At 40.4% G+C, this 26,281-nt stretch overlaps 1 protein-coding gene across 10 annotated transcripts in view; it reads right to left on the bottom strand.

Annotated features, from left to right (window-relative positions):
• Nucleotides 1-2,076: 2,076 nt before the first annotated feature.
• MITF (melanocyte inducing transcription factor) overlaps nucleotides 2,077-26,281 on the bottom strand; it is a 257,774-nt gene continuing 233,569 nt past the window's right edge. For 7 of the 10 annotated variants that reach the window (XM_073644732.1, XM_073644733.1, XM_073644737.1 and 4 more), the window contains 8 exons: nucleotides 25,287-25,505; nucleotides 22,041-22,133; nucleotides 19,804-19,833; nucleotides 19,588-19,630; nucleotides 15,071-15,127; nucleotides 14,319-14,394; nucleotides 12,113-12,260; nucleotides 2,077-3,271 (listed from right to left, as the gene is read on the bottom strand). In XM_073644732.1, the coding sequence (XP_073500833.1) occupies nucleotides 2,876-3,271; nucleotides 12,113-12,260; nucleotides 14,319-14,394; nucleotides 15,071-15,127; nucleotides 19,588-19,630; nucleotides 19,804-19,833; nucleotides 22,041-22,133; nucleotides 25,287-25,505 (1,062 nt within the window). In that variant the 3' untranslated portion in view covers nucleotides 2,077-2,875. The remainder of the gene's footprint in view (nucleotides 3,272-12,112; nucleotides 12,261-14,318; nucleotides 14,395-15,070; nucleotides 15,128-19,587; nucleotides 19,631-19,803; nucleotides 19,834-22,040; nucleotides 22,134-25,286; nucleotides 25,506-26,281) is intronic. The other 3 variants (XM_073644734.1, XM_073644735.1, XM_073644741.1) reach the window with 1 other exon arrangement.

The raw sequence follows: 26,281 nt of genomic DNA, 5'->3' as shown, positions 1-26,281 counted from the left end.
CATCTTCTATACTTCTACAACATGGAACTTTTAATACTTTTGTTTGTCTTCAATGGTGGTAATGATGGGGTCCTTTGGATTCTTTCTATTTTTTATCCCTCATAATGATGGTGGTGGTTTCCAATCATCAATACTTCCACATTATGGATATTTTAATACTTCATTGACTTTGAAGGAGGAAGTTTGGCTTCCTTGAACTATTTCTACTTTTTTGTGCCTATTGGTGATGTTGGGTGCCACCTTCTTCTATACTTCCATGTAGGTTTTTTTATGGTGGTGGTGCTGGTTGTTCCTTGGAATGTTTTTACTTTTTTTAGCCTCTGATGGCAGTGAAGGTAGTCCCTTGGATTTCATTCTACTTTTCTGTCTCTAATGGCATTGGTGGTTGGGACTAGTGTTGAGCGAATTTATTCGTCATTTCAAATTCGGGTTCGTGGTTCCGGCTTGTTCGCGCCAAAAAAATCGGCTCTGCCCATGAACATCCCTGATTTGCCATGCTATCACGCAGATGTTATCTGCGCGACAGTGTGGCAAATCAGGGATGTTCATGAACAGAGCCGATTTTTTGGCGCGAACAAGCCGGAACCCCGAACACGAACCCGAATTTGAAATGCCGAACAAATTCGCTCAACACTAGTTGGGACATCTACTATAAATCCACCGTAAGGATTTATTTTCTACTTTTTATTTCTCAAATTGTGCTGTTGGTAGTCTATATTGTTTTTTTTATTTTTACTTTTCAGTCTCTGATGGGGGTGGGATTTTGACAAATGTTTAAATTCTAGTAAAATGTTTTTAGTCATCAACAAAGCCCAATTGGCACCAGATTATCAAAGCTTCTGTATTATCAGATGGACGTAACCGTGTAATAATATGACTTGTTTTAACCTTCTAGACATTCTTTTTGCCACAACCAGTCCTCTATCAGTGAAAATCTCAGTTATCGGAATATATCATATTAAAAATGGCTGCTTATTGTACTTTCTAGACTATTGGTAAAAATAATTTAACTGTAAAGATTCCAATTTTGCCATCACAGGTTAGGGAAAATATGAAGTTACTACAATATGTACAAAAATTGATCAAAATGTTAAAGGGGTTGTCCATCTTTGGAGGACACTTTTTTTTACTTAAATACATGTGCTTTGGGGTAAAAAAAAAATATATATTTTTTTAATTGGGTTTCCTTATAAATATTGTACTGTTTCGCTAGCTCTTATAGGCTTTTTGTTACCCTGCACATTGCAATTTGACTTGGTCTGTGGTTATAAATCAGGTGACAGGAGCGCAGAAAAATGCATAAAAAGTTACAAACTTTCCGGTCAGAATGACCTCGCTGATGGATTCTCAGTTAATTCATTCTGCAACAACCAATGGACAGTACAACTCAGAAGCTAAAAAAAGGCAAACAGGGCAACATTTTAATGAAACTCAATTGCAAAAAAATGGTATTTAGCCCCCAGTACATGCATTTTAAATGGACATCTCCTCTGAGTTACGATCACTTTATGAAAGTGGAGGGGTCCATTCTTAGAAATACCCACCGATTTGTGAGAATGAAGTGGTCCCTTCATAGTTTTCCCTGGAAACACAACAGCGCGTGAAAAAACTGTGAAGGGTCAAAAATATTGAATCAGCAATGGCCCCATTTCATTCTTAAGATTGGTGAAGGTCCAAGAGGTCAAGCCCCACCTTTTTTATAGGTATAGGAAATACTCAAGCAATATGCCATCACACTGAGATGGGAATACATTATATAAAGCTGAGTTCAGGCCCTGAACTACAAAATATATCACTTTTGCATGAGTTGCTTCTTTAATTTTGACAATTTTTGCTCTGATTTTATCATTATGCCCTCTTTTAGAGTAGAATTTTACAGATCAAACCTGAATAAAACATTAAAATGTGTCTTCAGACCAGAACCATATTAGGAAATTATACTACACCTACTACAAACACCTTAGATATTAATTGGGCAACCTCCAAATTAGAGGCGCACTATGAAACTTTCTTTGAAATCCTGAGATCACATTATAAAGGTAAAAAAAAAATAATACATAAAAATATTGCTTGAAATGTCTTAACAGGTTCTGTTATATATTTTCTGAGTAATGTAAATTGAAACATTGAGCCAAAAACCAACTACAGTAAATACTACAGTCAAGGGCGTACACACCATAAAGGCAGCTAGGGGACTCATCCTTATGTGGTCCCACCTTTTTTTCTAATTGGTTGCATGAATTTGCATAAGACCCTCCCCTGAGGAACTTCAATTTTACCAATAGGATAATTATTACAAAAGTAGAGGAAAGGTTGTAATAGGAGGAAACAACCACCAGGCCAATCTACTGTGGGTCACAAAATTAGGCACCATAATGGGAACCAATTTTGCTCTTATCTACGGGACCTCCTCTCTTATATGTACGCCATTGACTATATCCAAGAAATTCTCACTTCTTCTAATCCTCCATTATGCCATCGCTGGAAGCTTCTCCAAGGCATCCAGATAATTGGTTTCTACACATTCATCGCAATCCTTATATTGACAAATGGTTCATTGCAATCTCATCCCAAACAGCCAGATACCTAACCACTGATACAGGGCTACTAGTTGAAATCAATCTGACTTGACAATCAGTTATATCTTTGAAGTGGATAGAACTAAACCTCTCATGCGCAATACTTTGAAGGCAAAGTAAGTAGCAAAATACACAAGTATCCTTACAAAAAAATTCTAAAAATAATAACAAAGCATAAGTGCTGGCCTATGGATGAAACACAGAGAAATTTCTAATAAACTGAACTATCTAGAAATCTACTGCTCCAAAATAGTACAAGATATGGAAGTCTGTAAGAAGGTGTTGTCCACCCAATGCTAACAGTGGTGGTCGTTTTCTTCCATACTGATGCTGCTCCTCCTGCTGTTTGCTTTGGAGGTGCCGGGAGATACTGAATGAAGAACCTCGTGGACTCTTGGAGAAAGAGTATCGTCCATGAATATGTCTTCCAGTTTGGAGCCCATCTTTGTAGGCAAGCTATAGGCGGTGGGAGAGTCAGTAATGTTCCTTATGTTGTTGCTAAAAGTGATGGTGCCATCATTAAGATCTAGGGTGGAGGTGCCGGAAAGATCGTGGTGGTTTTGCAACATTTCTTGGTTGCAGCTGTCCAACATGGGTTCCTGCTTGATGACGCGGCTCACCAGATCGGAAGAGCAGAGGCCAGTAGCTGGCATGATAGAAAGTCCATGGGCTCTTGCTTGCATTTCCAGCTCCTAAAAGGTGCAAAGCATAAATGGTGACTATTAAAATATGAACAAACAATCGCAACATTTTTTTTTTTAATTTTACTAGTTGATTTGTCTGAAAAATTTCATTCTGACCGAGTTGCTTATGTCATGAGTCAAAAGTGTTTATTATGCAACCATATACCCTTGCCTTCCCTTCCTACTGACCTTGTTACTTGCATGTTTTTAATCCCATCATGTGTATTGTATTCCCCCCATTAAAAAAACAATAAAGATAATTTGAAGAAAAAAAAGTGTTTATTATGTTCTAACGTCTCTCTAGACCCCAAAAAAACATAATAAACAGAGGGGAAGGGTTAAAAAACAATAAATGATATTCACCTATCCTAGGTTCACCCCTCAACCGTCATGCCACCACAGTTCCCCAACCAGTCGTCAGGACTTTCGATCTCCAAGTCTCCAGTCTTTTGATCTTCCAGTCTTTGGTCTTCCAGCGCTGATTGCAGCAGCCTCAAGTGCGCATCGAGCCCACAATACTGCATGAGGACTTGATAGCGACAGAAGACGCAAAGACCAAAAGATGGAAGATCTAAAGACTGTAGGCCAGAAGATCCAAAGCAAAGACCGGGGGACTGGGTGGGGAAATGAAGTGAAAGGACCAGGGAACTGAAGCAGCAGAACCGTGGAACTGGGTAGGGAACTGAAGCGGCAGGACAGGAGAGGGGCGGGCTAAGGACTGGAGAGCATTTTTTAAACCTTCCTGACCCTCAAAATATTCCAGAAAAATGGTGACCAACTGACCGCTATTTTACTGCATATACAGTACAGACCAAAAGTTTGGACACACCTTCTCATTTAAAGATTTTTCTGTATTTTCATTACTATGAAAATTGTACATTCACACTGAAGGCATCAAAACTATGAATTAACACATGTGGAATTATATACTTAACAAAAAAGTGTGAAACAACTGAAAATATGTCTTATATTCTAGGTTCTTCAAAGTAGCCACCTTTTGCTTTGATGACTGCTTTGCACACTCTTGGCATTCTCTTGATGAGCTTCAAGTGGTAGTCGCTGGAAATGGTTTTCACTTCACAGGTGTGCCCTGTCAGGTTTAATAAGTGGCATTTCTTGCCTTATAAATGGGATTGGGACTATCAGTTGTGTTGTGTTGAAGTCAGGTGGATACACAGCTGATAGTCCTACTGAATAGACTGTTAGAATGTGTATTTTGGCAAGAAAAAAGCAGCTAAGTAAAGAAAAATGAGTGGCCATCATTACTTTAAGAAATGAAGGTCAGTCAGTCCGAAAAATTGGGCAAACTTTGAAAGTGTCCCCAAGTGCAGTTGCAAAAACCATCAAGCGCTACAAAGAAACTGGCTCACATGAGGACCGCCCCAGGGAAGGAAGACCAAGAGTCACCTCTACTTCTGAGGATAAGTTTATCCGAGTCACCAGCCTCAGAAATTGCAGGTTAACAGCAGCACAGATTAGAGACCAGGTCAATGCCACACAGAGTTCTAGCAGCAGACACATCTCTTCAACAACTGTTAAGAGGAGACTTTGTGCAGCAGGCCTTCATGGTAAAATAGCTGCTAGGAAACCACTGCTAAGGACAGGCAACAAGCAGAAGCGACTTGTTTGGGCTAAAGAACACAAGGAATGGACATTAGACCAGTGGAAATCTGTGCTTTGGTCTGATGAGTCCAAATTTGAGATCTTTGGTTCCAGCCACCGTGTCTTTGTGTGACGCAGAAAAGGTGAACGGATGGACTCTACATGCCTGGTTCCCACCGTGAAGCATGGAGGAGGAGGTGTGATGGTGTGGGGGTGCTTTGCTGGTGACACTGTTGGGGATTTATTCAAAATTGAAGGCATACTGAACCAGCATGGCTACCACAGCATCTTGCAGCGGCATGCTATTCCATCCGGTTTGTGTTTAGTTGGACCATCATTTATTTTTCAACAGGACAATGACCCCAAACACACCTCCAGACTGTGTAAGGGCTATTTGACCAAGAAGGAGAGTGATGGGGTGCTACATCAGATGACCTGGCCTCCACAGTCACCAGACCTGAACCCAATCGAGATGGTTTGGGGTGAGCTGGACCGCAGAGTGAAAGCAAAAGGGTCAACAAGTACTAAGCATCTCTGGGAACTCCTTCAAGATTGTTGGAAGACCATTTCCGGTGACTACCTCTTGAAGCTCATCAAGAGAATGCCATGAGTGTGCAAAGCAGTCATCAAAGCAAAAGGTGGCTACTTTGAAGAACCTAGAATATAAGACATATTCTCAGTTGTTTCACACTTTTTTGTTAAGTATATAATTTCACATGTGTTAATTCATAGTTTTGAAGTCTTCAGTGTGAATGTACAATTTTCATAGTCATGAAAATACAGAAAAATCTTTAAATGAGAAGGTGTGTCCAAACTTTTGGTCTGTACTGTATACCAATCGAATTGAGAAAATTTTGGAGAATCTGTATTTTGGGGGGGAAATTTGTGATAAATTATGATCTGATTCACTAATCTCTAAATATGAACCTTATATTGTGTTAATTTTCAACATCATCATCATCATGTATAGATGGTAAATGGTAGCCTGGTTGCCGATCATGAACATAGAGGTGCCAAAGTACTCTATGTGAATGGAGCAGTAGTGAGCATGTGCGACCACCATTCCTATAGACAGTGAATGAAGAAGCGGTCGCTCATGCTCACTACCGCTCTGCTCACACAGGGGACTTTGGGACCTCCAATCTCGTGATTATTGCCCCAGCAATCGTACATTTATAGCCTATTATGTGGATTCAGGCTGTTTACGGGACAAACCTTTCATTTCTAAGGTGGTTTAATACTCATGCCGTTCAATAAATAAGGGACCAAAGATAAAAATCCAACATTCCACTCAGAGAAGGGAACAGGGCTCGCTCCGTGAGGTGCACCCAGACTTACAGACTTACATCGATTTCTCCACATGTCGGATTCAGACCTATCATCGGCCTAAACCGAGATTCATTAAGAAAAACGATTTGGTGGCTGTGCGCACTATAGCATAAGGCTATGACACGTGTCAGTGCACATGTATCAGGACGCTTTTTCACAAAGCTAATTTTACCATTGCATAACACCAGGGCCCCCGGGCACCGGTATAAGTTATGTCTATTTAGTGCAGATATTCGCACCTTCAGCTCATTATCAAGGTGCCTAGTGATGAATGAGAGAAAAACTGTGGAGGAAGTAAAGGAAATATAAATGAGCTATAATTGGTCTGACGTTGAAGGCTGTGTATCAGGGGTGAAGGGGCTGACAGATTGGGGGATGACACCTATATGCAGGAGCTAGGTTATATCTTCTTCTTAAGAATCCAGAAATGTTTGTAAATGATATTATGTCACTTGTTCATCTATCTATCTATTATCTATCATCTACCTATTTATCTATCTATCTACAGTGGGGGGAAATAAGTATTTGATCCCTTGCTGGTTTCGTAAGTTTGCCCACTGACAAAGACATGAACAGTCTATAATTTTAAGGGTAGGTTAATTTTAACATTGAGAGATAGAATATTCAAAAGAAAATCAAGGAAATCACTTTGTATGAATTTATTTTTTTTTGCATTTTGCAGTGAGAAATAAGTATTTGATCCCTCTGGCAAACAACACTTAATACTTGGTGGCAAAACCCTTGTTGGCATGCACAGCAGTCAGATGTTTTTTGTAGTTGATGATGAGGTTTGCGCACATGTCAGGAGGAGTTTTGGTCCACTTCTCTTTGCAGATCATCTCTAAATCATTAAGATTTTGAGGCTGTCGCTTGGCAACTCGGAGCTTCAACTCCCTCCATAAGTTTTCTATGGGATTAAGGTCTGGAGACTGGCTAGGCCACTCCATGACCTTACTGTGCTTCTTTTTGAGCCACTCCTTTGTTGCCTTGGCTGTATGTTTTGGGTCATTGTCTTGTTGGAATCCCAGCCACGACCCATCTTCAATGATCTTACAGAGGGAAGGAGGTTGTTGGCCAAAATCTCACGATACTTGACCCCATCCATCTTTCCTTCGGTACGGTGCAGTCGTCATGTTCCCTTTGCAGAAAAGCATCCCCAAAGTATAATGTTTCCCCCACCATGCTTCATGGTTGGGACGATGTTCTTAGGGTTGTACTCATCCTTCTTCTTCCTCCAAACACGGCGAGTTGCATTAATGCAAAGAGCTCAATTTTTGTCTCATCTGACCACAGCACCTTCTCCCAACAACTCACAGAATCATCCAGGTGTTCATTGGCAAACTTCAGATGAGCAGGGGGACCTTTCAGGAACTGCAGGATTTTAACCCTTTAAGGTGTAATGTGTTACAAATGGTTTTCTTGGTGACTGTGGTCCTAGCTGCCTTGAGATCATTAACAAGTTCCCCTGTGTAGTGTTAGGCTGATCTCTCACCTTCCTCATTATCAAGGATACCCCACGAGGTGAGATTTTGCACGGTGCTCCAGATCAATGTCGATTGACAGTCATTTTGCATTTCTTCAATTTTTTACTATTGCACCCACAGTTGTCTCCTTCTTACCCAGCATCTTACTTATGGTTTTGTAGCCCATTCCAGCTTTGTGCAGGTCTATGATCTTGTCCCTGACATCTTTAGAAAGCTCTTTGGTCTTGCCCATGTTGTAGAGGTTAGAGTCTGACTGATTAATTGAGTCTGCGGACAGGAGTCTTTTATACAGGTGACTATGTAAGACAGCTGTCTTTAATGCAGGTAACGAGTTGATTAGGAGCGTCTAACTGGTCTGTAGGAGCCAGAACTCATAATGGTTTGTAGGGGATCAAATACTTATTTCTCACTGCAAAATGCAAAACAATGTATCTAATTTATACAATGTGATTTTCTTGATTTTTTTTTATATTCTATCTCTCAATGTTAAAATTAACCTACCCTTAAAATTATAGACTGTTCATGTCTTTGTCAGTGGGCAAACTTACAAAAGTAGCAAGGGATAAAATACTTACTGTATTTTTCGGACCATAAGACGCACTTTTTTTCCCCAATATTTGGGAGGAAAATGTGGGGTGCGTCTTATGGTCCGAACGTTACCTGCGGTGGTCTTGAAGTGGGATTGCAGGGCCCTCCAGGAACGCGGTGGTGGTAGCGGCGGAGGCGTCAGCAGCAGCAGAGGTGAGGCAGAGCGGCTGGGGTTGGTGCCGGTGTCGGGCTGTGAGCGGCGTCGGGCGGCGAAGAGGTGCGGCCGGCGCAGGTTTCCAGTGTGGGCGGCAATCTTTATAGAGCTGTGATATACAGGAAAATGGCTGCCCGAGCCAGCGCATGCGCAGACCAGTAGCTCTGGCGGCCATTTTCTTGTAGATCACAGCTCTAGGACGATGGCCGCGCACACCAGAAACCTGCGCAGGCCACTCTGCTTCGCTGCCCAACGCCACTCACAGCCCGGCACCAGCCGTAGCCCGGTACAGGCTACAGCCCGAGGCGCCGGCCTCAGCCCGGTACAGGCTCCAGCCCAAGGCCCCAGCCTCAGCCCGGTATAGGCTCCAGCCTGAGGCCCCGGCCTCAGCCCCAGCCCGAGGCTCCGGCCTCAGCCCCAGCCCGAGGTCCCAGCCTCAGCCCCAGCCACAGGTCCCAGCACAGGAACTGGCCAGGCTAAGGGCCTCAGCCAGGCATATTTTTATAGAAAAAATATCTGACCAACACCAAAGTAAATGTGAACAGGTGCAAGCTGCTATAACTGCAGAATACACAAACAAAAGAATACAGCAGCCTCAGTAACCGCTAAGATATATGCAAACATTGAATATATGACAATTGAATGCATCACTGCTACAGTATACTTATAAAATGAAAGTACTTAGTGCACAAATTGGATAATTTACGAGAGCCCATCAGCCATGACAAGGTGAGCTTTAGATATTTGGCTGAGCTACTCCCATCAGCCTACGGATGTTTTTAATTAGTGCTGGATCCTACCTTAGCTTTATATTTTCAGGCTTTTAATCCAAGAGAGGCATGTTTGATAAATATTAGGTTTAGGGTCCCATCAAAGAAAGCTCGCCTTGTCTTGGCTGCTGGGCTCTCATGAATTGGCCAATATGTTTTTTCTGCATCAAGTACCTTAATTTTATAAGTATATTCCATATAGCAGTAATGCATCCAAATGTCATATAGCCAAGTATCTATCTATCTATCTGTAATGCACGCGCCCGGACTGACTGGCGTGTGCGTGTATATGTAGTGATTCCACTGGACCGTACCGGAGAGTGAATGCCTGGAGGGGCGTAACTAAGTATCCACCCGATCCGACCAAGGTCGCGCGACGGCATACGACGCCAGTGCACCAAGGAGGAACCGAGCAGAGGGACCAGGTGCTACTCCAGGTCAGACCCCGGACACGGCTGTTGACCCACACCGGGGAATACAGGAACAGGCAGGCCAGGCTGGCCCACAGACCGGTGGGTATAGGCAGACACGGCTGGTATGCAGACGGGTGGATGACGGCAAGCACGACTGGTATGCAAACAGGGAGGTACTGGCAGGTACGGCCAGTATGCAGGCAGGTGGATGCTGGTAAGCACGACTGGTATGCAGGCAGGGTGGTACTGGCAGGTACGACAGGTTGGAGCACAGAGTGGATAGGACCCAGTACAGACTGGGACTCAGGAACTGAACCGCAGATGCAGTGGACAAACACAGCAGAGTGAGGCCGCCCGGAGCGGCGAGCAAGAGCAGAGCAAGACGAGACCGCCAGGAGCGGTGAGCGAGAGTAGAGCAGGACGAGGCCGCCTGGAGCGGTGAGCAAAGGGTCAGAGCAGAGCGAGACTGCCGGAGCAGTGAGCAAAGGGTCAGAGCAGAGCAAGACTGCTGGAGCAGTGAGCAAAGGGTCAGAGCAGAGCGAGACTGCCGGAGCAGTGAGCAAAGGGTCAGAGCAGAGCGAGACTGCCGGAGCAGTGAGCAAAGGGTCAGAGCAGAGCGAGACTGCCGGAGCAGTGAGGAAAGGGTCAGAGCAGAGCGAGACTGCCGGAGCAGTGAGCAAAGGGTCAGAGCAGAGCGAGACTGCCGGAGCAGTGAGCAAAGCAGAGCAGAGAAAGCAGGAGCGGTGAGCAAGGCAGAGCAGAGCGGAAACCGCAGGAGCGGTGAGCAAGGCAGAGCAGAGCGGAAGCCGCAGGAGCGGTGAGCAAAGCAGAGCAGAGCGGAAACCGTAAGAGCGGTGAGCAAGGCAGAGCAGAGCGGAAACCGCAGGAGCGGTGAGCAAGGCAGAGCAGAGAGGAAACCGCAGGAGCGGTGAGCAAGGCACAGCAGGCTAGAACCGCCGGAGCGGTGAGCAAGGCAGAGCAGGCTAGAACCGCCGGAGCGGTGAGCAAGGAAGAGCAGGCAAGAACAGCTGGAGCGGTGAGCAAGGCAGAGCAGGCAAGAAAAGCCGGAGCGGTGAGCAAGGCAGAGCAGGCAAGAACCGCCGGAGCGGTGAGCAAGGCAGAGCAGAGGGGACAGGGCTCTGTTCACACGGAACAGACAGGAAGGGAAAGGCAGAACCAAATACACACAAGATACTTGCAATGAAGTAGCGAGTGGACTCTAAACTCACAAACGGAAGTACAGCGACAACGAGTAGGAGTTAGGAGCAGGTTCAGACTCTGCAGAAAAAGGGAAGGTACGGACATAGAGAAAAACAGGAAACAGGTTAGGAGACAGTTCACACAGGAACTGTTACTGCAACAAAATACAGGAACGAGCCAAGGTAAAGCCAAGTGCTGGTTCAGACAATGCAGGAGAAAGGGAAGGTACGGACATAGAGAAAAACAGGAAACAGGTTAGGAGACAGTTCAGACAGGAACTGTTACTGCAACAAAATACAGGAACGAGTCTGGGTATGCGGCCCCCAGAGGGCGGGACGAACAGGCTAGGAGCATGTTCAGACAGGCCTGGAAATACAGCCTCCAGGAAGGCAGACAGACAGCTGGCTAGAGTGCACAGACAGGACACAGTTCAGACACGGGAACAGATACCGTAAGGCAGGAAACATAGACAGGACCTGGCACATCAGTGACTAGAAGCCAACTGACAGAACAAGATGCTCAGACATGGATACCAAGGAGGAGCTGGTTTAAATACCAGGTGACAGACAGCAATAGGCTGAGGACGCATTAGCAGCCAGAGCAGAGCAAAGCAGACAGTATGGAAAGAAGCCAGAGTGGCAGTCTGGACTGGAAATCAAGTGCGCGCTCTTGCACAGTGGGAGATGGACCACTATGCAAGGACGCCGCCAGGTATGTTACACTATCTATCTATCTATCTATGTATCTATGTCACGATATAGCTGAAATTCTGAGTTTACATCCTATCAAGAACAACATCTGCGTGGAGTTTAAATGTTCTCCCCGTGTTTTCACTGGTCACCTCCAGGTATTCCGTTTTCCTACCTCATTCTCAATATTGACTTTTAGGATTGCTACCTCCAATAGGCTGCGCTAGAGTCTCTATTCTCTTCCTCAGTAAAGAGACTACGTCCATATTTTAGGGAACTATTGCGAGGCCAATAAGTCTCCCTACACCAACTTGGTGCTCTCCACAAGAAATAACTTTACCTCTTAAACTCCCACACTCCAAAAGACTTACAAATAGGGAGCTGAGATTGTGAGCCCCAATGGTGACAGTGAGTGAAGATAATGTATGTACAGTGCTGTGGAATATGTTGGTGCTATATAAGCAAGTGTACTAAACAATAAATATAAGTGATATGAGATGGCGCACATTGTAAGGTAAAGAATGAGACGGATTCACAATGGTTACACCATTTTATAAAGCCTCGCGCCCTGAGAAGTGCAGTGAGACTATTAGGGGCGCGGGTTTAGTACTCTCTGCTGACCTGTATCCGGAGCAGCAGGTGGCGGTTCGCATGCTCCAGCTTCTTCTGCTTATTCTCCACCTCCTTGGAGCGTTGCTGCTCTCGCTGCAGTTTGCGGATATAATCCACCGAGGCTTTCAGGATCGTTCCCTTGTTCCACCTCATATCCCTAGAACAGAGAGTTACACGGCATTAAAATAATCTCTGAAAACATCACTGTGATATTGTGCGAACAATGTCACGTTTTACTGACGTCGCTGAAGCTCTGTCCTGTCGGACTGACTGCTGTGTACGAGCACGAGCCCACCATCTATCCATGTCTGAATCCTATACACTGTATTCAGAATGTGTAAGTCCGAGCCACCTCCCGTCTCATCAGAGGCTCAGGATGCTGCTCTCCCCATCCTCAGTGCTTTATACTGAAGCTCTGCTTCTTCACATTGGCTGCCGAGTATAAGCACTAGCCCATCCTCTATCTCACTTTCCATGCTATATACTATTTATTATAAGAATCTAATGTAGTTTTGTGTCGTCTCCTGTCTCATCTGAGGTTCACGATTCTTCTCTCCCCAGTGCTTTATACTGAAGCTCTGCTTTTTCAGACTGGCTTCTGAATATAAACACAAGCCTACTTTCTACCTTTTCTGTTTATATCTTAATATCTATTCTATATACTTTTAGTACAATTATCTTAGGATGTTTTCAGTCCCCTACTGTGTCCTCAAAGTCTCAGGATGCTGCTTTTCCTATGTCCAGTGCTTTATACTGAAGCTCTGCTTCTTCAGACTGGCTTCTGTGCTTTAGCACTGGCCCATCCTCTAGCTCTCTGTCCATCTCTCTATATCTATCTTAGAAACTTTTTTTTACAATTATTTGAGGACGTTTTCAGTCACCTCCTCTGTCCAAAAAGTCTCAGGAGGCGGCTCTCCCCATCTCCAGTGCTTTATACTGAAGCTCTGCTTCCTCAGACTTACTTCTGTGCATTAGCACTAGCCCATCCTCTAGCTCTCTGTCCAGCTCTCTATATCTATCCTATACACTTTTAGTACAAATATATGGGGGTATTATTAGTCCCCTTCTGTCTCCTCAAAGGCTCAGGAGGCGGCTCTCCCCTGCCCTAGTGCTTTATACTGAAACAGTCCAAACGATAGCCGGCACTCACATCTTCTTAAAAGAATTACTTTATTGATCCAGTAGTATAAAAGGCACAAAAAATGGTTGAACACAACAGCACAAAAAAATTAAAAAGGCAGAAAAGAAATATCCGCTACGCTCCCAGGCAACATGTTTCACACCTGCCTGTTCCTTTGGCTTGACAAACAACCAAGTAGGTGTGAAACATGTTGCCTGGGAGCGCAGCGGATATTTCTTTTCTGCCTTTTCAATTTTTTGTGCTGTTGTGTTCAACCATTTTTTGTGCCTTTTATACTACTTGATCAATAAAGCCATTCTGTTAAGAAGATGTGAGTGCCGGCTATCGTTTGGACTGTGGCTAATACTGGAGTATTTTGCCGTGGACCCGGACAGGTGAGCTGATTGCTCCTTTTCCATGTTTTCTTCTTTAGACTGGCTTCTGGGTATGAGGACTAGCCCAACATTTAACATGTACTGTAAATATTTATAGTCTACAAGCAATTAACTATCCAAGTTGACCCTTTCTCACCTATGTTGCATCACAATATTCTTAAAAGGGGGAGAGGGATGTTACGGCCCCTAGCTGTTAATGTGATTACGATCAGTATTTACAGGGTTATATTTATCTAGAAGGACAATGAAGTAGTATACAATCTACCTCCTGACTCATGAGACTGCTGCTCTACACCACTCCGAAATTCACACTGAAGCTCTGCTCCTTCTGTTTGGCTGCTGTGTGTGAGCACAAGCCCTGCACGAGTCAGGAAAACCTCCAGGTCTGTGTTACTGTATCCCGCTCTCAATGTCTTCTTCTCACAGAAGTGAGAAGCCAGTAATCTCTGTCACCCAGACCACACAAATCTGGGTCTCACTTATCTGTTTTGCCAAAAATTGAAAAAATTCAAATAAGGGGGGGGGGGGGGTGTAAGTAGAACTTTTACAACTTTTCTACAAAGTTAGGCTTCACTACTGACCTTGAAAAACCACAACTCCCAATATACACTGACGTCGTTTCCCAACGACAGGAAAGTCTCAGGCTGCAAATTACTGGTCCCCAATATAGAAATATACTGAAAATCCGGATTATACTCACGGGTCATTCGATTTGGGTATGAGGGTTCCCAGTTCTTTTATACGGTCGTTGATGTTAAATCTTCTCCTTCGCTCAACTGCAGGGGGAGAAATATATAATACTTAAGTGGGAGCGGACGTGTAAGATCGAAAAGTCATATTTCTTAAATTCTGGCATTTTATAATCTGATAATCCAGAATCTGCCATTTCAAAAGTTTGAAAAAAATATGATAATCCGGCACCAATAAAATCCCATAGGTGCTGGATTAATAGGATTTTACTGGTAATTCATCTTCCTTATTTAAGTGATAGATTAAATTAAATCAATGTTGAAACCTGTACTAATGTTATATGGCCACTAGAGGGAGATGTTGCACTTAAAATATTCATGCGCCCCATCATTTCGGCCATATAATGATATTTGGATCAATAGGATGAGATTTACGCGGATGAAATGAAACTGATACAAACGCACAAGTGCATCCTTGCAAATATTGCGCACAATATTGTTTATGACACGGCAGGCGTCGCGTAACCAGGATTTCACTTATGTGAAAAAATTCTACAAAATGTTTACGTTTTTGTAATTATTGCAAATTACAAGTCATTAAGTTTCTGCATTGAAATTGCATGTTATTAGCCTATTAAAGGTGGTGCACATGGCACTGGCACCATGCCAGCACTATATGTGCTGGGCTTATCTCTCCAGCCTAATATATGAGCTGCCATAATAACATTACTAGACAAACAAACAATGGACTGATTCAACGTACTAAGGTTATGATTGTCTTTCTTTTGCCTCTCCTTGGCGAGCGCTCTGGCATCAGACTCTGAAAAAAAAAAGAAGTTGTTTTTAAGTTATAAATGAAGTGATAAACAGAATGCAGGACAATAAGGGATACTCGGGATTGACGTGATCGCAACAAATGTAGCAGAGCTGAGTTTGTGACTTGGCATAAGATCATGGTGATATGGCTGGTTATCCTTACATAGGACTGCAGACAGACCGGCTACAATCTGCTGCTTCATTTACTTTCTGATGTGAACTAAGAACAGTCATGTAACAAATTCAGCTCTGCTACATCCGTGTGTCACAAGTCAAATTACCACCACAGATATATGTGAGATTCTGATCCGAGATGGAGAATGGGATCTGTTCACCACTCAATGCTCCGGAGATTAGCAGAGAGATTTCTGTTTCTAAACATTTGCCATTACCATCGGTTGGCACCGAAGTGATAATGTGAATGGCATTAATCAGACGCTACCTATCTCCATCACTTGCTGACGTATTAATCACATTTTTTTTTCCTTCATTTTTGCATTTGTCTAATTATTGTGTTTTTTTTTTTCCTTGTTTTTCATTTGCGCCTTTTATCCTTTTTAATTTGTGCAGTTTTTTTAAAAGTTTATTTTACATGCTTTTTCTTTTTTACACTTTTTTTTATGTTCATCATTGTGGCCGGTTTTGATGGTTTCCAGAAAAAAAAAAAGTTGCAAAACTTTTTAAAAAGTTGCAAAAGTTTTATGAATAAATGTCCTCCAGTCTACCTTCTTCATCTAGAGTGATTTTATAGTAGCCTGTAATTTTTTCAACATTTCAACAGAACATGCGACTTTTTGCAAAAAAAAACAAACAAAAAAAAACAAACAAATACAAGTTAAAAAGTAATTGTTGTTTTCATTTTTATTTCATATTTGATTTAATTTGGCCAAAAAGTTAAAGAGTAATCGTTGCTTTAATTTTCACAAAGCTTTACAATTCTCCATAGAACCTTATGAGCACCAACTGTCATCTCCTATCTCAGTAATGAGAAAGTCTGTATTCACCGAAGACAGATTTTACGCAAGAATTGAGAATTTTGACAGTGAAAGATCAGTCCAGGAGAAGAAAGAAGCGGATTACAAAGTTTCCTCTTTTCACATGTTTTCTGAAAAAAATTAATTAAAATGATCTTTAAAGACATAATAAATAAAGGCCATTTTTGATTTTGTGCAGAATATTTTTCCATCTTGAAGGATATGGCACAAAAAAAATGTCAACGAATTCCACAAGAAAGGAAAAGTGACTTAAAAATAAAAACGCAAATGATGAATCGGGGGCTTTATTTTTTAAATGACAGAATATGAAGGTCCTGAAATGAAATCTTTATTTTGGCCACTAGATGGCAGTCCGCACCCATCGTTATCATTGCAATAACTGTTATCATAATAGTGAGATGCAGAACCATTATAATTCCATCATCACAGCTCTGGCATTGTGAAGATTGCATGGAGCATGGTGGTGATAAAATTAGGGTGTGTTCACACTGTGCCTTTATCTGCCATTTTTTTGCACGGAAAATGCTGCAATACTCACAATACAAGTCATCTTTTTGCACTTTTTTTTTTTAGAGAAAAATATATACAGGTGTTTCGTTGCCTAATAGAGATCAAAAGACACTTGGAAAACGACATTAAAAAAACACCAAAAATAAAACGTTCCAAAAAATGCTATCGGAAAAAAAGATCAGGAAACGACCCCAAAAAATTGTAGCAAAAGACGCTTCAGCTTTACAAAACTTCAGAGAAAAGTAGAGTTTCCTGAGGCATCTTCTGTTTGAAAAAGGGCCGTTTTTAAGAGGCATAAAAAGACGCAGTGTGAATACACCTTAAAGGTGCAATTTTTATAGGGTCTACATTCCCTACAAGGCTATGTGCTTAGTTTATACTGTCAGCTCGGGCTCACATATATTTGTGTCAAAACATAATTTCTGCAATTGGATTTCATTATACATTTTACATTGTTTGCCTTCTATTATTGCACTTTCTATTGATGGCTGCAGAATGAGTTAACTGAGAATCCATCAGTGAGCTCATTCTGACGATCTGACGGGGAGTTTGTAACTCTTATTTGTCTTTTTCTGAGCTCCTCTCAGCTGATTTATGACCACAGACCACATCAAAATTGAAAGTGCAGGAAACAAAGAGCCTGTAAAAGCCAAACGGAGGAATATTTTTAACAAAACACAACGGCAAAAAATTATTTTTAGCCCAAAATACGTGGATTAAAGGTCAACAACTTATTTTAAAGGGGTTGTCTGGGCATAGGGATCTCATTACCTATCTACATCCTTGTAGGGCGGTTTTTCAGAAAAAAAGTTGCAAGTTGGATTTAATAGGGAGATATAAAACGCACCACAAACAATGCATTTTTTTCTAATGCATTTTTTGGCAATCTCTAAACCCCACAAAATTAATTCAAGCAAAAAAAAAAAATTACTAAATTCCCCCAACATTAAAGGGGTCGTTTGGGCATAAGGTTCTGATGACTTATCTAAAGAATAGGTTATCAATAGTAGTTGCGGTATTTGGCAATATTTTTTCCAAACACCAGGCAAAATGTATGATAAATGAACAAAAAAAGGAAAAATGCACAAACAGGACAAAATACACAACTACTGCCCCCCTAAAAAAAGCAAGAAAGAAACAAAAGAACAGCCCCTGTTCTTATGAATGGCAGGTGTTCTGCAGTACTTGGCAGCGGCAGCTACTTATTGAATGGAGCTTGTTCAGCGGCTGTGTTCAAAGTGTTTACAGTCACCCCCAGAACAAAAAACAACTGATGGTTGGGGGCGCTAGGTACAGATCTGCTATCGATGACCTATTTTATGGACAGGCCATCAGACCCCTATGCCCAGACAACAACTTGAATGTTGGGGGGTTTAGTAACCAGACCCCAAAAATCAGCTCATTGATAGAGAACCAACCAAACTAAAACAAGTTTTCTTGCCATGATAGTTTCTAGTTTTCAAAGTTTTTTCCATTTCTTTGGTTGAATTAATTTTGCGGGGAGCAAGAACGCAACAAAAAATGCTTTGTTTGTGGTGCTTGTCATATTTCCTATTTTTCTGAAAAAGTGTGTGAAACTTCCCCGAGGTCATATCTGAAGTCTGTATAAACATTATGGCTTCAGAGTCGTGCTCTCAATGCCTGCACGGAATCTGCACGGAAAATAGTCTACTCCAGTGATCTGCACGCAATGCTGTGACGTATAGTTCCCAGAACTGGAGAGACATATTGCATGTCCTGACCAAAAGGGGCAGGATTTTATAAGCAGAATCCCGGGCAGCTCTAGACGACTCTATTCTGCACTAAAGTTCCATCTGAAATCTACAAGAAAGCCGCTGTGAGTTCTCGCTTTATGACAGCTGCAGAGCCGCAAGTTGCAGTCCCCTGCTTTACTGCATGCTTCGCTACAGGGGTGAAAGACTGTACAAGTCATAGGTGGAATATGTGGGGGATTTTCAATTTTTTGTTCAAAGTTCCATTTTAAAAGGGTTGAACATTAACCTTAATATTGATTTGTTTGGAATAGATATGAATCAAATTTGTAACGAATTTCCCCAAAAATTCACATTTGCCAAAATCCAAATTTTTTCCTATTCTATTCCATGCCACTTTTTGGGGTATTCTTAGTGCCAGTAAGGGGTTAAAATAAAAATCTTACACTCACCTCTCCTTGGCCCTCCCTAATACCTGCCACCAGCGTCCTCCACACGGCTCCTCTGCCTCCTTCTCTTTCCTGCCATTCTTCACTAGGCCACATGGGGTGCAGTGCACACTAATACGTGCAATCATTTGGGGAGCATGACATCGAAGACGTACGTCTCGTCCCATGTAACGGCAGAGCCGAAGGCCAGGCAGAGAGGCTGATAAGACGACTGGCAGAAGTATTTGGGGGGCTAAGAAGAGGTGAGTGTAAGAGTTTTTAGGTTTTTAACCCCTGCCCAACTAATTGGATTTGCACTAAATGTGCCCAATTTTGAATAAATCTGCCAATTTTTAATTTAGGCAGATTCACCCATCTATAGTCAGGATCTGATTACTGGCATCTCCACCAATCAGGTCAGTGAGAGGGTCCTTTTCATTATTTATCCAGGAACAGCGCCATGCCTACAGTAGTGGCTGATACCGGTACTGCAGATCAGCCCCATTTAGGAGAATAGGAGTGAAGTGCAGTACCACGTTCAGCCACACTCATATGTATGGTGGCGCTGTGCCAGGATAAACTATGAATGGGATATAGAGTTTGTGTTGTACGTGTGATGTTTGGGGTCAGATCCCCGTGGACATCGATGATCTATCAATCCTTTAATTTTCCAAGATGTATCTCATGGACTGGCTGTAGTAACTGGCATCAGATCTGAACCTCTCTATTACCTATGCCATTTACCTGTAAGCTCCCTTTTGATATTGGGAAGATTAGCAGGACATGAATTACTGATGTTTAACCCTGGAGTTGGCATACCTTGATTTCCATAAATGTCAAGCATACTTGCAGACACGGGCATCTGTAAAAAAAAAACATAGAAAAAAAAATGTAGATAAATTGTATTTATTTATCTATTTATCTAAAACGGTAAAATACAGAGAAGTCTACAGGTCCAGAGATGAAGGGGTTAATGGAGATTGATCACATTTAAAGTCACAGCTTAAGTATAAAAAAAAAATGTTGGAAACTTACATGTGGGAGGAACGATCCAGCTTGTCTTACCTGCAAAAAAGTAAAACCTAAATCTGTTCTAACAATGTATATTGTGATGGGTACACAAACGAAATTATCATTTAAGTCACCCCCTCTCATCCCTCCCCCCCCCCAAAAAAAAAAAAATTCTATATTATATTTCTATACAAATTAAAAATGAAAATTTTGACATTTTACATTTTTCTACATTAAAATATATATATATATATATATATATATATATATATATTTTACTTGTTTTCTCTTTAAAAATTCTACTTTTGGCCATTTCTGAGATAACTTTCATTACAGCTCTCAAAGAGATTGTCACCCAGCTTTCCCAAGCTTCTGAATGGCAAATCATCCCAGTTAAAGATGGATTTTTTTTTTGTTAAAAGCACGTATTTGGGGGAGGGATGGTAAAAAAAAAATCACTTTTTTGCAATTTGGTTTACCGTAATTAAAAATTTTGCACCATTTGGCTTTTTACAGACTCTTTGTTTCTGAGCATATTCAACTTTGATGTGGTCTGTGGTCATAAATCAGCAGAGAAGAGCTCAGAAAGAGACATAAACGAGTAACAAACTCTCCCATTGGACAATCAGCATGAGTTCACTGACGGATTCTAAGATGACTCATTCTGCAGCAAGCAATAGACAGTGCAACACAGTCTTTAAAAGGCAAACAGTGCAAAATTATTAATTAAACCCAATTCTAAAAATTATTTTTAGCCTCAAATATATGTATTTACCTAAAGAAAAAAATGTCTCCAAACATGAACATTAAAACCACTCCATTATCATTATATTACTTGGCAATTGATGGAAATTTGGAATGCAACCCTGTGGGAGTCATACTGATCACCATCCATCTTTCTCAGAAATATATTTAATTAAAAAACAGCTTATAACTTTAAAAAATAATTTTTTTAAAAAAAAATATTAATTTTCATCTTTTAACACTGTCGTTTTCAGCTTTGTTAGCTCTAAAATTCTATTCTAGTTCATTTCCTATTATCTTTATAGAAGTTGCTTTAAATCCCCCGCAAGAAATGGAATTAAATTTTACAAATTCTTGCTTCCTGCAGCCACCACTAGAGGGAGCTGAGGAGCTTATTGCATACTGAGTTATCATTAAATTCAATCTATGAACTGTATTCAGTTAGCTCCCTCGAGGGGTGACTTTAGGAAGTGAGCACGTTATCTTTTACATCTATAGACATGAAAAAGAATGTGTATTGTATCATATATCAGGAAAAAATTGAGTTCTGGCCGCTATGATTTGAAGATATATTAAGAAATCAATAAGCATACAATTTTGAACTCAAAGTTCAATGGAGAATATTCCCTTAAAGGCAATCAGACAGACAACAAGAATGTTTCCCTGTCGGAAAACAGTAGAACATATACAACCATATTTTTATATAGACATTTGCAACTTTCTTTGCCATTTTGCACCTTTACGGCAAATAATTAGCAAGGAGCGCGTGTCTTAAAGGGGTATTTTCAAATTCAAAAGTTAGCCCCTAAGCATAACTTATTGATCGCTGGTGGCCTGACCGCTGGGATACTTAGCAATCCTGAGAACTGGTTTCTTCAGAGTGCCACAATCTCAGGATCATTAAGGATCCCAGCACTTACCCCCCCAGCAGTTAGTAAGTTATCACCTATCCCATCCCTGTGGATACAAAATAACTTAAAGGGGTGGTCCGAAGGCAAAAGTAAATTTTATCTAAATCCCTATCTATTCATTGCCATAATGTAAGCCATTTTCCAATATACTTGCTTTAAAAATTCCCTACCGTTCGCTCTCTACACTATCTAACTGCTATTTTTTTTGTTACTTCCTGTCTGATGATTCATTTAAGTTTCCCAGGATGCACTGGGGGCTCTCATAGCAGTTAGTGTAGAGAGGGAACGGTAGGGAATTTTTAAAGCAAGTATATTAGAAAATAGTCTAGATTATGGCAATAAATAGATAGGGATTTAGATAAAATTTACTTATGCCTTTGGACCACCCCCTTTAAAATTCTGGGTTCACCCCTTTTAAACTTTGTATTTATATTCCAACCTAGAAATATGTACAAGACACCTCGTGGAGTAAATCTAAGACTTGTGACACGCGGGAATGTTTAGTCTTCCATAAACCCTTGTCAAATAATGCAACATAACCTTAATGATCCCGTAATGTTATAGACGAATAATAACACAAATAATAACTAGGGAACAGCGCCGTACCGTGTTTGCCATCTGCATTGCAGGATCCATCAAGAGAATGTCTTCGTTATAACTAGATTCCAAGCTTATAATGTCGTCGATCACGTCATCCATCTGCAAAAAGTAAAGAAGTGATGGTGCAAAATGTTGCTTTTCCAAGTGCACCCATCATTTTCAGTTTCTTATAATCTTGATACATCCAACTATTTGTCCTAATTCGTTTTTATTTTCAACGTAATAAGGTTCGAAGTTCAGTTTTTCTGCCGCAGAACCAAATCTCCTGCATAGACAAATGATGTTTGCCTGTAGCCACCACCAGAGGGAGCTCACTGGATACAGACTAACACTGCTCCAATTGAATTCAATTATAATACACATTTTGCGTTAGCTCCCTCTAGTGGCCACTATTACAAATTCTAGAGCTGTGTCTGATAAACACTAAAGGAGACGTCGCCCTCGCTGCAATCCGATATTGATAGATTATTATAGAGATAAGCCATTAATATTGTAGTCCTGTAAAAACTAAATTATGTTAAAAGTTAAGAGTTGCACTTTAAAGAGGATCTGTCAATTACAGTAAATATGTATTTTTATTACCTGGTGTAAATGCCGCTGTTCTTCTGAATCCAGCAATGCTTTTCTTTATTCCCTGCACCTCTTCGTTCCTGAGATATGGCCCTTATTTCCCTGTATATAAATTTAGTCATGGGTGTGACCATCTTGGAGTCATTTAGAGACAAGAGTTGAGGAACACGCCCATTTGGCTAAAAAGACTAGAATTACATACAGGGAAGAAGGGGCCATATCTTAGGAACGGAGAGACGCAGGAATAAAAGAAAAACATCACCGGATTCAGGAGAACAGTGGCATTTACACCAGATGAATAAATATATATATTTATGACGAGTGACAGATCCTCTTTAAATGGATTATATTGCTATGTGGTGCTTACCACAAATTGAGTTATGCAGCTCTCATTCAGCTCAATTAAAAAATGTATGCAGTTTGCTCCCCCTGGTGGTGGATATGGGCAGAGAGAATTTTAATATTGAAAGTGTAAGGAAACTTACAGAAAAAAAGTTAATATTCCATAGTGAAATGCCAGAAGTTTTGATTAGTGGTGGTGTAAATAACGAGCCCCCCACAATCATAAAAACCAAGGGCCAAAATCATAAAACTGAGCCTATCTTTAGCTAATCCTACTTTTTCAGCTGCTGCCCTAGACTCCCACCAACCAAAACTTCTGACATGTTGCTATGACATATGAAAAGTTTACAGAGTTAAAGGGAAACTTTTAAGTCTATGGAAAGTATTTGGAGCTCCAACATATAAAAAAATAAATTACGGAAAATTGGACAAAAAAGTTTTAGAAGTTGGGGGGCACACTTTAATTAGATGGAATCACATAATTTAGACTTCATGTCTCTCATCCAGAGTTTTACTTTAATGCTGTCTTCCTTCAATGATTGTAGGTTTACTAAGATGCGGCTTCTGCTCAATTAGCGTCTGAAGCTGATTTATTTATGGTCGATTCTATTTGTGGAGTTAACACCTTGAAGAGTTACACAAAGTAAAGTTTTATTAATTCCAGGATTTCTATTTAACATGTTAATGAGATAACATAGAAGGTAAAGAAGGAAGACTGAAGCTCTGTGACCTCAAAAGCTTTTATAGTCGTCCCAAGACTGTATATAGAAATCATTAATGCAGTTCCTTCTGAATGCGACTTCCAAATTTCACAGCCATGTATGCAAATAACCAGCATCCTACAAATCCTGCATGAGGATAGGCATTTGCATATCGAGCAAATCTGGAGTGTCAAATCCTCACACCCTTGTATTTACCTGCGGTGCAAAAGGTGCGAACGCCTCATTATTAAAGAAGAATTTCGTGACACTATATATTTATATTATTTATCATATTTTTTTTAATAAAAAAAGGGGATTCTAGAATATTTTTTAATTAAATGCAATGTAAAAAAAAGGAAAAACAGGAGAAGGAAGAAGAAGAGATATAAAGAAAATACTAAAGAGAAATATAAATGTATAAGTAATAAAGGAAAGGAAAAGAAAAGTAAAACAGAAGGACAAGAAAGGGCGAGCAAGGAACAAGAGAAAGAAGAGGAGAGCTGGTTCTAGAAGATTTCTTAATGAAGTACAATGTAAAAAAAAACAGGAGAAGGAAGAAGAAGGGATGTACAGAAAATACTAAAGGAAAATAAAAAGGTATAAGTAATAAAAAAAGGGAGAAGAAAAGAAAAGTAAAAAAGAAGGAAAAGAAAGGGGGAGCAAGGAACAAGAGAAAGAAGAGGAGAAACGGGGATTCTAGAAGATTTCTTAATGAAGTACAATGTAAAAAAAGGAAAAACAGGAGAACGAAAAGGAAGGGATGTAAAGAAAATACTAAAGGGCAATAAAAAGGTATAAATAATAAAAGAAAGGGGAGGAAAAGAAAAAGTAAAAAAGTAGGTAAAGAAAGGGGGAACAAGAGAAAGAAGAGGAGAAAGATAAAAGCAATAAAAAAAGGAAAAGAATGAGGAAGAATAAAAAGTAAAAGAAGACAGACAAAAAAAGGGAAAAAATAAAGCAAGATGAGAAAATAATAAAAGAATAATAAAAAGAACTAGGGAGAAAAAAAGTAAAAGAAGACAGAGGTAAAAGAAAGGGGCAAAAAAGTAAGAAACAAGAGAAAGTAATAAAAGAAAAGATGAATAAAAAAAGAAATGAACAAGAAGAAAGGGGAAGAAAATTAAAGAAGAAAAGGAAAAACGAAGAAACGGTAAAGCGAAAAAATAATAAGAAAATAAAAGAGAAAGGAACATGAACAAATAGAATAAGAGTATGTAAGTGAAGTAAGAACAAAGAAGTAAGGGAAGAAAAATGAAAAATAAATTAATGAGAACAAATGAGAAGTAGAACAATAAGAAGAAAATGTAAAAGAAGGAGAAAAAAAGTAAGAAAAGCATAAAAAGGAGGATGCAAAAGAAGAGGAAGAAAACAAGAAAAATGAAAAAAGTGAAATAAGGAACAGGCGAACGAAGAAAAAAAAGACGTAAAATATGAAGGAAGAAGAAGAATATAAGAATGAAGGAGAAAGAAGATGAAAAAAGTCTGACAATAAAAATGAGGAAAAATAAATCACTCAAAAATAAAAGAAAAATGTGGCCCCAGAAATCCTTTTTTTACTTTTAGTTATATTTTACTTTTGATGTTAGTAGTAGAACAGTTAATAAGAGAAGTAACCCTATAGGATGAGCGTTCTACTCACTTCTTTCTCGCAGGTTGTACTTAGTGTCAGCATGGCCATAGGGCTGTTTGGTGCGCTGCTCCCCGGCCCGGGCGGCATGATGTGGTCCCCCGGTTGGTTAGGACAGGGCAGACTTAGTGCTTTGTTGGGATGTTTGGCTGTTGTTAGGTACTGCTGCACCTGTTGCTTTTGTGCTTGTTGGATGTGGTACTTCGTAGGGTTTTCAAGGTGAGTCTGCACCTGGAATATAAAATTAGGATGAACTATTGGTCTCATATTAAGCTGCAGGCCATCAGAACATGCTAGGAGTTGACATGCTTGATCATGGGCACCTTCTTTCTAAGATCTATGCGAAGGCAGCCTAAATGTTAAGTAGTCAATTCCAAAATAATGTCAAAATTTTTGTCAAAATTTTAGAAAAATCCCAAAATTGATGTTTTGAATAATTTTTGTGATTGGAAAAGTCAGGTCAATAAAACCAAGGGTTATGGCTATGGGTATCACAGCTTTTTCAGACACTTGAACAATATACAAAAAATACATTATATCAAATAGACAAAAATTCTTCCTCGTGATACCTGCGCTGTTATAGGACTAAACAGATTTGCAGCCATCAGGGGTTATAAGGTTTGTAAAACGGCAGAAGACATTGGTGCTACCACTATACTGATGGCACCAAAAGTCCAAGGAAAAGAGAAAAAATCCCTTTTAAGGTCATTAAATACATAAGTGCATAACTAATCAGGCTACAAGTTATTCCTTAATACTTTTCCTTATTTTCGAAACTTTCGAAAGTGCGTATTTTCGAACCTTTTCGAGTGTGTGCCAAAACTCGGATATATTTATCTTATGGATATATTCTATATTACCTATAAAAATAATGCATGTAGGTTTTTAAAAAGTAATCATTTTTTCTTGTTTTTATTTGCAGGTTTTAGTTTCAATTTTTTGAAAACAGTCAAGAATTTCCAAAACATCCAATCGAAAAAATATCTACATATTTCTCATCCGAGTCC

This window comes from Phyllobates terribilis, unplaced genomic scaffold, assembly GCF_046119375.1.
Source record: "Phyllobates terribilis strain yellow unplaced genomic scaffold, ASM4611937v1 Scaffold_8__6_contigs__length_399053987, whole genome shotgun sequence".
NCBI classification, from domain to species: Eukaryota; Metazoa; Chordata; class Amphibia; order Anura; family Dendrobatidae; genus Phyllobates; species Phyllobates terribilis.
The sequence above is the reverse complement of the archived record's forward strand: the minus strand, read 5'-3'. Positions and strand labels throughout refer to the sequence as shown.